This window comes from Acyrthosiphon pisum, chromosome A1 (assembly GCF_005508785.2).
Source record: "Acyrthosiphon pisum isolate AL4f chromosome A1, pea_aphid_22Mar2018_4r6ur, whole genome shotgun sequence".
NCBI classification, from domain to species: Eukaryota; Metazoa; Arthropoda; class Insecta; order Hemiptera; family Aphididae; genus Acyrthosiphon; species Acyrthosiphon pisum.
Window position 1 is genome coordinate 130,343,498 of NC_042494.1, and position 14,436 is coordinate 130,357,933.

Below are 14,436 nucleotides of genomic sequence, written 5' to 3' on the forward strand. Positions count from 1 at the left end.
CTATTAACACGACAACCACCCCAAACTTTATGGTGGTTCAGTGAACCACAAAATGCATGATCAAGCCGCCTCTGAAGTAAAGACTAAAGATATGCGCTTAACGTAGGTATCTAATTGTATTGTGTATTAGTATTAACTATTAAGTATTATTAATTGTGTTACATTATGTGAGTATCACTATCGGGGAAATACGGACCAGTGCAGTGGCGTAATTTGGTCATATTTGTGGGGGGATTACATATAACCCCCCCCCCCCCCCATCCCAATTTCGGTTTATATCATAAAAACATCTCAGTCCAACCATTGTGATCTGTTATCTGTATAATGTAAGTAGTCTGTATACTATAAATGCGTATACATGCTAATAATATGTGCAGATACCGCGAGTTTCTAAAAATGGGGAAAATTATTAGTTATAAATGTATAACATATTATATTTTAACACGTTGAATGCCGACGTCGATTTGGCATGTGCGCTCCAGTGGCCGATGTGATTTGATCTGCAATCTGCCGTCGCCAATTGTAAAATAAGTAGATTTTACGCAATAGTCAATACAGTCATGAATGTCTGATACAAATTTCAAATATGTTTAGCTATAGCCACCAAAAAAGACTCAATACAAAACAGGTTAGTCTATGTCAATTACGGCGTTCAACGTGTTAAGGACATTTTCTTTAAAACTACACTAAATGAAATATAAAATTCTACACATTATTTATGAACACGTTTCTTTAATGATTGGAATTATTAAACTGTGTATTTATTTTAAAAAATATTTTAGATGATATAAGATAAATTGTTATTAAGCAATTATTATTAATATTTTTATACAAATTTCTTAATGTATTAATATAAATGAAAACTACTTAATAACTACAATTAATTAGTATGTAATAATATCTAATCACATACAATATAAATAAAATAAAACTATTAACTATACTAGTACAGTTAAGGGCATAATTGTACTCATTATTATAGTGTACATATATATAAATACATACTTTAAGTGAACATTATGCTCAAAGAGCACAAAAGTTTTGCTTATGAACATTACAACAATTTATGTGAAGGAAATAAACTTATTGCCAACATACACATAAAAACTTATTGTTTGCTATCGGTATGTATAAAAAATGATAAAATGTAAAAAAAAAACCACAAGTTCTTGTAAACAGTAAAGCAATGTCCATTAGAATGTTAATCTGGCACAAAATAAATATATTTGTATTAATGCGATGGTGATGTTTTCTTCACAACGTCAGGAAGTGATTTCTCTTCGCGAGGTTTTGCTCCTCCAAATATACTTGTATGCTGAGTAGAATCAGCCAATTGATTCAGTGGTTCTTTTATGGTCCTTGGTTTCAATTGTAATTTAGGTCTGCCTGGATCATCTAAAATAATATGTACGTTTGTTTAGAACTTATGTATAGGGAATAATAACTCAAGAATAAACTAATAGATACTAATAATTTTGTACAATATATAAAACATGAAAAAATAGATAGGTATTATGAGAGTTGAATAGTTTTTTTTAGTATGTGCATCTCCTTCACCTCTAGCTCATGTCATAGTCTCTACTTCTGATTGGTTGATTTTTGTTCATGTTATATATATATATATATGTATATGATTGACAGCCAATAAGTGGAGAACTACAATATAGGTCAGGGCGAACCTTTCTAAACCCACATGCCAAATAAAAAAGTCTGTAGATTTTATTTTCCCTGTGTCAACTAATTTGATGATCCTTTTTTAAACTTAAAAAATGCCTACATCCGTGGTTTGTGAATGATAAAAACAAGACAAACATTACATCAAACTTGGTATTTTATCTTAGTAATTATATAAAATTAATTATATAATTAAATATATTACTCTATAATCTATACATTTTATTTTACGTGCTAATCAATGGTTCTCGATTACAAAATTTACGACGAATGATCTTTTTTGAACAGTTGAGTGTCACTTAAAGAGCGTGTGTATAGGTATATAGGTGTCATAAGTTTACAATCTCTGAAATAAGTGAAGTAAAAAGCAGGGAAAGCATATTAAAAACTTTGGTGATACCTATCTATTTTGTCATGATATAAAACGCCAAATTTTTGCTAATAAAATAACATTTTAATATAACAATGGTTAGAATTTAAAAGGGCATAAGCGCCAATTTCCAAATTGTTCAGGAGAGCCGAAAAACAGATATTTTCGCATGAACTGTGTTACAACCTTAGAACATTGTATAACACTTCAATTTGAGACTTAATATGATTTATAATGAGTTTTTACGTATTTTGTATTGATTAATTGTTCATAATCATAATATATTCGTGTATTTAAAGCCAATTAAAAAAAAAAAATGACTTACACCCCTTTTTTTTCTGTTCCGGGCCTTTACACTCCAAAGATGTTCTATTGACTATAATGGCTTCCATAGTTCAATATTATTGATTAAATTCAATGAAGACAAATATTTATTAGAGTAGAATGTGTTTAACCATTCAAACAACTAAATAATGTCTACTTACAAATTAATATTTAAATCAATTTCGATTTCGTGTTTGAGATGTTAGACAAGACAGTTTCTGGTACCTAATGGCTAATACCTATCAGTTTTAGTGTTTTAAAACGAACCGAACGTTCATTGTATTATCATGCCGCTTTATGCTTTTTATAGTGCTGACAAAACCACTAACAAAAAATTTATGTAAGCGTCAAAAAATTTCCTTGAATGGCGTTTACACCCAGTTTTTCATTCCCACCAATTCTATGGCGTTTACGACCACATATTAAAACATCGATTCTTGGATATATACAAATGATAGCGATGTTTAGGTTCAATTAATTGATGTTTAATAATGCCATTTACAACAATATGTAAAAACATTTACAACAATATGTAAAAACATAGATTTTGAAAAAAGTGGCGCTTACGCCCTTTTACCTTCTAACCATCGATAATATAATAAACCTATAAGTAATGACCTTTTTAAGTTTATTACATATAAATGGCAATTGGTATTTTTAATTTAATTTCTTAAGAGAACGCCATACCCGCATGTGTTGTCCATGTCTTACAAGTGCGTAACATAGAAAATTTTACGCTCAGCAGAAATTAGAGTGAATTGACCTCTTATAAAATCTATAGGTAAGATATAGACCACCTCATGGACTTTTTATTATATTTTAATTTTGAAGTGAGTTATGAGTATTTTAAGATGTACAAACAATTAACAATTTTCAAAATACACATCTCGATTTAAAATTAAAATATAATAAAAATCCTACGAGGTTGTCTAGATAATAATCTTTATTTTATAAGAGGTCAATTCACTCTAATTTTTAAATTAACTGAGCTAGTTGTGGTCTACTGAGCGTACACTTTACAATATGTTACACACTTGTAAGACGGAGACAACACATGGTGGTCTGGCCTCTTTAAGCAAAACGTATTACTGATAAATGTAAATATACTTAATTCAAATTATTGTCTTTGTTAAACATAAAATATTGACAGAATAGTTTATTTTTTGTACAATTTAGACATTTAAATTAAGGAGTTTATGATGTACCTCCATTTGGAGGTCTCTTCACTATGTGTTTCCTATATAATTTTAAAAAATAATATCAATTAAGCATATTGTTCGACTTTTGAAACAGATTTCATAATAAAAAGTTATGTTAAAAAAATAAAAATTTAAAAGTAAAATACCCTCGAAAACCCCCCAAATACGGCCTTGCCTACCAAGTACCAGATTAAAAATACCTAATTAATATTTCAATACTTGTAGGTAATTGTATTATTTTATCAATTAATACTGACATTATGTTATTCATACCAATGAAGGCTATTAATTTATATTAAACACACACAGTAATTAAGTGTAGTCAATATTTTGAACATGCATCGATAATTAGATTGGAATCAGTGTAAACTCATTGGCTATAAAACATTTAAATAACTATAACACTTACTTGGTGGTGGTGGTAAACTTTCAAAATCTGGTCTACGGTCACTACGACTTCCTCCTGGGAATTGCGAAGCATTTCCTGGTCGATTAAAGTCTCGTGAACCGCTGTCTGGGTACCTGTTCATGCCTCCTCCAGATTGATCCATGAAATTACCTCGTCCGCCCATTCCACCATTTTGGTTGCGGAAATTACCACCAGAAAAACCTACCAACATTTATAAATTTCATATTTCATAATAAAAGTGTAACCATTAGATTTGATAAAAAATTATCTTTGAAATAATAATAGTATTATAAATTTAATTCTCATAATTTACTTCAGCAAATAAATTCAGATTGTGAACAGCATTGAATATTAATCATAGAATTACTAAGTTTTAGATTATAATTTATAAGTATATTTCATTATTTCTCATACAATTTTCTCAGCAAATGTATTCAGTTTGTGAACAGCAATAAGTATTAATCATAGAAATATTCAAATACCTGTTGGATCATCTTATAATAATAATGTTATATAATATTCTCATACAATTTCCTCAGCAAATATATTCAGTTTGTGAACAGCAATGAGTATTAATCATAGAAATACCTATTTGATTATCTTATAATAATTATGTTATACAATATTCTCATACAATTTCCTCAGCAAATATATTCAGTTTGTGAACAGCAATGAGTATTAATCATAGAAATACCTATTTGATTATCTTATAATAATTATTAATTATGTTATACAATATTCTCATACAATTTCCTCAGCAAATATATTCAGTTTGTGAACAGCAATGAGTATTAATCATAGAAACATTATAGGTATTTTATATTTTAATTATGTTATACAAATTCTCATAAAATCTCCTCAGCAAATTTATTCAGTTTGTGAACAGCATTGAATATTAATCATAGAATTTTTTTTGTAGTAAATGAAATGTTTCATATATTTTCCTCAGCTAATTAAATTCAGCTGGAAAAGAGCATTGAGTAATAATCATAACATTTAAACAGTTGTAACTCGTAATTAAATGTAGCATTGAATATCTAAATCATTTTCCCAATATAAAACATAATATTACAATTTGTAGAAACTATGATCACATTTGAATACAGGAGAATATAATATATCAAATAAAACTAATTTAAATATGTACCTGAATTTTGAGTAAAATCATCAGACCTACTGCGCATTCCAGGGTTATTGCTAAAACTTCCTGGAGCACCACCTATAAAAATATTTAAATTAACGATTAAAACATAATTTGATGTCTATTAATTACACATTAGTTTATAAAATTAATGTTATGAGATGACACAACAATGTAATAAGTTTTCTGTCATATGTAGATGTTTATAGTAAAATATTCTTCATCATACTTCACTAATGATTAAATTATGGTTATAATCAAGTTACGCTGATCAATTATACAAATTAATCCTATCATATTGATCAATTTGCTTTAATTGTATTTTATCATGAGTGTAGTATGTATAACCATATATAAATATATTTGTGTAAGACAAATTATTTTTATACTTAATATTAAAATTGAAGACATTTAAATGTGCCTAAAAAACATTCGTCATATAGATTAAACCAGAGGTTCCCAACCTGTTTCGACTGTACCCTATATATTTCAAATAATTTTGTGGAACCTTAAATAAAGTTTGCGGCACCCTGGTTGGAAACCTCTGGTTAACTTTTAACCTATATAAAAATGAATTTAAAGCAATGAATTCTATTTTATTATTTTTATTTCAGGTGTACATGTTATGATAAAGATTAGTAGATAAAATCTATTTTATCATTATTTTATTTTTAAAACAAACAAAATATATTAAATTCAAGTTTGTATATTTAATTAAATAAAGTTAATAAAAAAATAAAATAAATCTTATCTAACTTTTCACATATCTAATGTTAAATTATATTAGATAACACCTGACATAAATGCTTAAAAGATAATTTGAAACATTTATGTGCTAAATGAATTATAATAGTTACCTCTGCCGCCCCTGGGACCTCTATCAAATCCTGATCGTTCATTTCGTTTTCCAGACGCAACATCAATTTTGATTTTTTGTCCTTCAATAAAGACTTCCATTTGAAGTGCATCTTTCAGATGTTCTAGAGTGACAAATTCAACATACCCAAAACCTTTGAACATATCAGTCTCTTTGTCATGAACCAACCGCACATTTCTAATTTGCAACTAAAAACAAACATTATTTATTATTAAATAAGAAATGGTAGTTGACTTGTTAAGTTTTGTTTAGTATAGTGGATGATACAAAATACGTCTTATCTTGTTCACTGTTAAAAATCTAAAATACTTGTACTGAGCAATACCTGACTTTGAAGAAATAGATTTTCAACATCTCCTTGTGTTATTCCTTGTGGCAGATTTCCCAGATAAGCCACAAATGGTGGACTACTAGGCAATGGTTTGTTAAAACTTTATAAAAAATAAAAAAAATTATTAATAGGATATTTATGTACAATTAATATTTAGGTATAGTAAAATAATCTACATTAAGGTTAACATATAACCAGGGCTGGCTCAATTGAAAATAGTGAACTAGGCAAAATCAAGTTTTGCGGCCTCTAACAATACCTATAATATAATCAGCATTTTGAAAATGCCGCCCTCTTACTTAAGTGCTGCTTAAGTGCCGTCCCCTAGGCGTGGGCCTAAGTCACCTACCCCTTGAGCCAGGACTGCAAATATAACTTGCATATTTTGGATAATAAATTTTAAGAGGTACCTACTAAGTTTATTAATTTATTACATATTAAATTATTATAGTAACATAACTATGAAAAATTGAACTATATAAGCTATTTGTAATTCTAGATAAATACAGTGGATTCACATTAAAAAAATATACCAAACATAGACAAGAGTATTGAAATAAAATATTATAATATAAAAATATTTAATAATAGTTAACAGCATAGCACAATGTTGAAAGTGTGTGTGGCAGCATAGAATACTTGTTTAAATTACTATTTAGGTATTTAGATTTATAAGAATTTGTAATTGTTTAGTTTTTACAATAAACTCTTTATCATTTACAATTTAATAGTATCATTATCCTGTCTCACAGTAAGCTTTATGTTGCACACTGTAAAAAGCACGGCATGTCGTAAGCAAATACTGTAGGTACTGAAGTAAAAAAATTTTTTTTTTATGAAATCAATTTAATATTGTAATATTGAGTAAACACAATATCTGACGGTTGGGAATAGGTTGTACAAATTTTGTAGTTTCGGAGAGCCACCAGGGACCCTACGTAATGGTCAGCGGTCCAGCTTATGAACGACCATCCGTAGGAAGCCGGCCGATCACCGAGAAACCAGCCGACGGATGCCGCCTTCCGAGTAGGTCGTCGGAATTCGGAAACCGTTCAGCGGCCACTCGGATCCAAACGCGGCCTTCGGACGGGAAAACGACACGGCAGCGATCGACGGCGGTCAATGAGTTGCAATTCTATTGATTAATGGGCAACCATCGAACGTCCTGCCATGTATTGGATAATATGATTGTAAAATACCTGCTGTTGTCGAAGTCACTGAATGCACTCCTGCCGGCCATGGTCACGCGGCTCGGTTCGGAACGGTATCGAAAATGTTAAACAAACGCGGTGTCACACACACAAACACACGCGGGCGCCGGCAATCTGATGGTCGCGGGACGCGTCTAGAAGACTACAAAAAGAGCAGAACACACGTGGCCTGCGTAACGAACGAGTGGATTTTCGTCGGAAACAGTGCAAAATTATAAGTTAAGCAAAGGAAACGGTTTCGCGTTTTAACAGTGGCGAGTGGTGTCACTCGCTTACGAGTTAATAGCAATAGCACACGCCACACGGTGCCCAACGCAATAATAATAATAATAATAATAATCGTGCGAGCAGAGAAACATGAGGTTAACCATGGAGCGAACGGTTGTGCCTTGTGCGAGCGCGTTATACCATGGATGAAACGATCGAATGGACACTCGTGAGTCGTGATAACCGTGAGGGCTTGATAAGGAGACTTCCAAAAAGGAGGGTCGGCGCGCGGCGTCGACCTGCATATTAAATCATACTTAATACTTAATAGTTTATAATAGCACGATCATAAGGAACGTTCCTTATAAACGTATTTTCCAGGTATAGTTGGTAATTCGGTGCTAGTCGGAAAGTGGCACAATTATTGTCAACATTTTGCGTTACTAGTCGTTACTATATAGTTAGCAACATGACTAAATAGATCTATTTAGTCATGGTTAGCATGAGCATGATCTATGAATTAAGAACCAAGATTTATTTTAACTAAATATCTATATATAAATAGTAGCATACTACATTTTGTTAGGAATTTATAATGAATTAAGTATTATAGCTAGATTGATTTTAGAATAATAACAAAATTCAGAACCCATATAATTATTATTGATTTACGTTTCTATGGCGATAAGCAAAGCATTACGGAAAATCTGTTATAAAAAACTAAGATTTATCCAGGTAAAAGGCAATAACAATTTTAGTTAACAAACTGAAAACAATAGAAAATTGAAAAAGTATATATTTATATAAGCCACATAAGTAGGTGCTCAAAATGCAAATATTTAGTAAATTTTGTTTTTCCTAGTTATTTTGAAAAGTGATAAGATAAGATTTTTTACTTTCCATCCCTCCCATCACCCATTCTAAAATGTACCAACTACTAACTAGATTCAATTTGCTACAAAAACCAACTTTAAAGTTGAAAATCGAAATTTTTACTAGTTAGGTGTATACCCCAAAAGCTGATGCCTGATGAAAGATAACAAACAGAAAAAAACAGCAATACATTCATCGCTCAGCTAAATCTAAAATATTCGATACGTAGTACCTACTACCTTGTACAGTTGTATCTACGAACTGGATTAGCATTAAAATCACAGAATATATTAAAATATTAATTCGTAATTAAATTAGATTTTGATCAATTAGATACAGCCATATACGCAAGCCCGGATTAAGACATTTAGAGGTCCAGGGGCCAAAGTTTTAAATGAGGCCCCTGTACGAAAAAAAATATATTGTAGGTATACAATGTGTTCGGGATTGAAGTGACCAGCCGACGTCATATGAAAGTATACCAAAAATGATGAAGAAATACCCTTTAAAAATTGAATTTAACTTTTTTATTTTTTAAGTTATGGGAAATTAACTTTTTTTTATCAAAACCATAGGTACATATATCAAGCATTCGGTCACTTCATGATAGATAGATATTAGGTATATAGCAATAAATAATGAATAATGTATCACTTTATTTATAAATTATAATTTACAAGCTTTTTCCTAGCCAAATAATCATCTATTTTTTTAGATGATTTATGCAGTGTTATATAGTCTATAACAAAAAAAGTAATGGAAAAATCAGAGGCCCCTAAATAAATTCTAATTATCGAGGACCGGGGGCCATGCCCCCCACCCCTTAAACCGGGCTTGCATATACGGGTTGGTACATTTTGCAGTTTCGCTGATATATCGCGATATATATTGAGATTTAACCGATAATAAAAGATATGCCATACGCATCGATTATTAACTACAATTTCTAAAACAATCCCTATAAAAACATGACTCATGAGTCTAGTTTTCAATCTTCATGTATCTATCTAAGCATACTATACAGAGAGTAAAGACTAGAAAATAAAAATTACTTGACATTTTCAAATGGCAAATACTAGCTATAGATTAACCAGGGGTGGATTGGGGATATATTTCAGCCCGGGAAAATACAAAAGACAGTCAAAAGTAGCCCATCTTACTGATTTACCAAATATTGTCATACATATAATTTGCCAACAATCAAAATAATATTATTATGTATTATTATTTTAAAATATAACTACACATTTTTGGCAGCAACTTATAAAAAAATTATATAATATTAACAGTGTTTGTCAAGTTCCTTATAAAAAGGAATTCGTTCCGTTCCTCGTGCTTTTTTTTAAAAAAGGAATTCGCTCTGTTCCTTGTTCCTTAAAAAAAAAAAAGAATTCGTTCCTTTTTTAGTTCTAAATAAAATAAAAATTCTTATTTAATCTTTATGTTTTTTTTTTGTTTTATGCATACTTCTTTAATTTTTATTTATAATATATAACTACAAGTAGGTACATATTTTATATGTTTATGTAATATATTATTATATATTTTGAGATTTTCTTCAAAATTAAATTTTTGGCTAATTAGCAATATACATTATACACATTATACATCTTAATTTAAATATTTACATACTTATCTGTGTAAATTATTGGAACTAGAAAGGAACGAACAATTTTGTCATTTTTCCTTAAAAAAAAAAACTAGTTCATTTTCTCGTTCTTTTTTTATAAAAAGGAATTAGTTCATCGCGCCATTCTTTAAAAAGGAATTTGTTCCAGGAATCCGTTCCTTTTGGAACTCGTTCCTTCTAAACACTGAATATTAAGGTCCCTGCAAATCCTATACATTTTGATCCATCATAACGACCTTACTGACAGAAAAAAATGAATGTACTATTCTAGTCAAGCCTGGATTAGGACATTTTGAGACCCAGGGGCCAGTTTTAAATGAGTAAGAAAAAAAAATATCAATGTAATTGTGTTCCGAGGCGAAGTGACCAGCCGACGTCATATGAAAGTACCTATACCAAAAATGATGAAGAAATACCATTTAAAGATTTGATCTAACTTTTTTTTTATCAAAACCATTCATATCACATATTTGTTTATGTATCTTAAAAAAATTAAATTTCCCATTTTAAAAAAATAAAAAAGTTAAATTCAATTTTTAAAGGGTATTTCTTCATAATTTTTGGTATACTTTCATATGATGTTGGCCGGTCACTTCACCCAGGGACACATTGTATATTATTTAATATTAATTATTAGGTACCTGTTATAATAAATATAGTATATAGAATCTATTGATATAATAAAATATAGCAATACATAATGAATAATATATCACTTTATTTATAAATTATAATTTACAAGCTTTTTTCCTAGCTAATTAATCATCGATTTTATTTTAGGTGATTTATGCAGTGTTATATAGCCTATAACGAAAAAAGTAATGGAAAAATCAGAGGCCACTAAATAAATACTAATTATCGAGGACCGGTGGCCATGCCCCCCCCCCCCTTAATAAGATCTTGATTGTAGTGGTTCTATTTAAAAAGTGTAAAGATTTTTGATTTGCTAAAGAAGTTTACCTTGCAACGATCGGAGCATATTATATTTAATATTTTTAATAGTTTTTAATATCTTTTTTCTTTCTTCTACCGGCATTAAGTACTCTCTAAGAGTTTTCCACAATCACAATTTCCTTCCACTTTACTCTGTCTTAGACTAGCGTCTTGCATTCGTGCACTCCTATTTTATTGAAATATTCTTTTATCATATTTATTTACTGATTTCTGCGATTAATATGCCCAAGCCATTTAATTTGTTGGCCATTTATAAAACTGGTGACTGATGTTAATCCTATTTATTCTTGCAATTCTCGATTGTTTGACAGTGGCGTCACTAGGGGTCTACTGCTAGGGAGAGGGTGGCTTGGTCCCCTGACTACGATTTAGCCCCCTTCCCCCGAAAAAAAAATATTCCTTATTGATATATAGATAGAATGATGCTCTTTCAGCTTTCGTTACTCTTTTTCCAATTTCTTGTGACAATTGATAGGCGGTGATCAGAGGGGATCCTCTTTTTTAGTGGGATCGAAGCCCCCTCCCCCATTCACATTGCTGTTTATAATATTGTTAGCCCCCCTGAAATTTTAATGGATTTCTGCCCATGTCTGACACTCAACATAACTCCTAAAAACTGAAATTCAATTACTTTTTCCAACCCAAATTTGTCATCAATACTCATCATCGTCATCATCCACAGTGTGGATTCGACACTATCTTCATTTTCTAACTGTTTCATTATCTTTGTTGTATCTCTGTTGATTTTTAGTCCTACTCTATTGGATGCTTATCCTATGGATTTTATTATTTTATAGTTGATTAATGAGTTGCTTAAACAGTTAAAGTCGTCTGCAAACCCAAGTAACACTGAATTTTCCAGTTTCCTATTATTACACATATGGGTCCCTTCTATATTCAGGGCCGGATTTAAGGTTGTGGGGGCCCCAGGGTCCCCAAATTTTAGTTGATCTACATACTTTAAAACTTTAAAATTATATTACTGATGAGTTATTCTCTCATCATGCTATTAATTTCTTATCACATCAATTTTGCTTATTGAACATAATTAATACAGATTTATAAAATGTTAATACAGTTAATAAGTAAATACAAGTAACCTTTAAAGTCATCTCTTTTTATTTTTTAAATTAGTACATCAAAACCATTAAATAAGTTGTTATTAAAATATATATTTGATGCTAATGAAAACTAAAATAAATCCTTCAAATTATTTTCAATAAAAAATTTGATACATTAAATTATATTTAGTACATTAGTTCAAGGTACAATGTTATTTTATAATATACAAATATATAAATAAAATACTTAAGAAAATAATGTACAAGTTATTTATAATAAACATACTTTTCTTGACTTCTTAATAGAAAATTGTTTGATGGTATTTTCAAAGTCCAAGGACCTAAGTACATCACTTAAAATACTTAAAATGGTTAAATTGGATAGACAATCTTGTGTCATTGTAGTTCTCAATCTATTATTTATAAGTTTCATTTTTGAAAACGAGCGTTCTCCACTACTGTTTGCCACCATTAACACCAAGTGCATACGCAGAGCAATGTCTACATTTGGAAAGGTAACTTTTAAATTGTCTTCGCATAGTATCCTGAACAAAAATAATTCCCACGGTTCTTCTTTTCTACAATCTTTTTGGCGTAAATTAACCAAACTATTAAACTGCAGTAATTCGTTTCCTAAGCTTGAATCCAAATCTTCAGAATATATATTGACCAGATTTGTGGCAGATAATAAAAATTCTGAAGTTTCTATAATTCCTAATTTGCTGAAAAATCCAAATCGTTTACATATATACATATTATATCATATGCTTTTATTCTATCAGTCAGAGATGTATACAACTGATCGATAACAGGGAGAAAATTATCAGATCGGAATTTTTCTGTTTGGGATAATTGAGTAGCAGTGGCGTATATAGGGGGGAGACCCTCTAGGCCAGAGCCCATAGTGAAATTGCAGGTTTGATTAAACCATTTCATGTATATATACACTGTTTGCAGTTTTTCACCATGATTAAAATCGTTTTGAGGAATCAACAAGGAAATGTTAGATTGTCAGGACTTGCTTTGATGACTTTTATGTGTTAAATTCACAATAAGATAACATTAAAATATATATGTATATATGAAATTGTCAATATTTTTTTAAAAAAGAATTAAAAATTAATTTTACATAATAATTATAAAATTATATTTCGCAATTTTTATTTGTATTTATAACCACTCAGTTCCATAATAAATGTATAGTTATGTCTATGTTAATCGCGCCATGCTGACTATTGATAAATTGGCCCATAGTGAAAATAATTTGTATATACGCCACTGTTGAGTAGTTTCCTGATTTCTACTTTCCAATGGAGTGAGTCTTACATTTTGTGAGCGAATTCGAATTTCTGGGTAGTCGGTTTTTCCTGACATTTTTTGGCCGTTTCTTCATATTCATCAAATGAATTTCGTTTATCTTGAACAAATAGTTTCAAAGAAGTAAGGGCTGTTACCGCAGATTGAAGAACCATCTTAGGATTTTGTAACAAGTGATTTGTGGCGTTGAAGTGGTCTAAAATGTCATTCTAAAATAACAAATAAAACGCAATTTCAAAACTAGTGATTTTTTTCAGAAGTCCATTCACTTCATTTTTAACAACTTCTTTTTGCTCTGGATTTTTTGAATTATAGTCCAAAGTCTCTTTAAATTTATAGTGTTTCGTTTTATCACACACTAATAGCACCAATTTTCAAACTTAAAAAAAAAAATAGTATATTATTGTTTTGCAAATAACTAGAAAAAAAAAAAGGTAATCATTTTGTGGGGGCCCCGTGGCCCCCCCTAAATCCGGCCCTGTCTATATTGCTTTGTTAACTTTTAGCAACCATTTTTTGAAACCACTCACTGAGTATTTAGAGAAGGAATTAATAACCAAAGGCAGGCAACATGTTCCTTGCGTCCTCCTGATAATTTTTCGTTTTTATTGAATGTGAATGAATCACTATTCCATTTAGAGTTTTTTTGCAACAGTTATAAATATATTATATTGTACTTAATTTATTATTATTAGAATTTTTGCCACTTTGAAAAAGCCATATTTTAAGACTCAATTGTTATACTGAAATCTTAAATGTACATGCTGGATCATATTAATTGCTTAATGTTCATGATCCTGATGAAAATGTATTCATTGTTAGTGTGAATATCGCTTCAATTGATGGCAGTATTATACC

General features: G+C 30.0%; 1 protein-coding gene across 1 annotated transcript; it reads right to left on the reverse strand.

Moving 5' to 3' along the window:
- Nucleotides 1-715: 715 nt before the first annotated feature.
- LOC100167436 (eukaryotic translation initiation factor 4H) lies at nt 716-7,914 on the reverse strand. Its single transcript, XM_001952529.4, has 6 exons — nt 7,525-7,914; nt 6,320-6,425; nt 5,975-6,182; nt 5,124-5,195; nt 3,977-4,177; nt 716-1,395 (listed from the first exon to the last, which is right to left on the reverse strand). The coding sequence occupies exons 1-6, from the start codon at nt 7,563-7,565 to the stop codon at nt 1,232-1,234; spliced, it is 792 nt and encodes a 263-aa protein (XP_001952564.1). The 5' UTR covers nt 7,566-7,914; the 3' UTR covers nt 716-1,231.
- Nucleotides 7,915-14,436: the final 6,522 nt, after the last annotated feature.

Bases quoted from the DNA above. Each gene is read 5' to 3' on its own strand.
- LOC100167436 (XM_001952529.4), bottom strand. From the start codon at position 7,565: ATGGCCGGCAGGAGTGCATTCAGTGACTTCGACAACAGCAG. The intron at 6,426-7,524 runs GTATTTTACAAT...TTTTTTATAAAG, and splicing joins AGTGACTTCGACAACAGCAG to TTTTAACAAACCATTGCCTA. The intron at 4,178-5,123 runs GTACATATTTAA...AAATGTTGGTAG, and splicing joins TGATTTTACTCAAAATTCAG to GTTTTTCTGGTGGTAATTTC.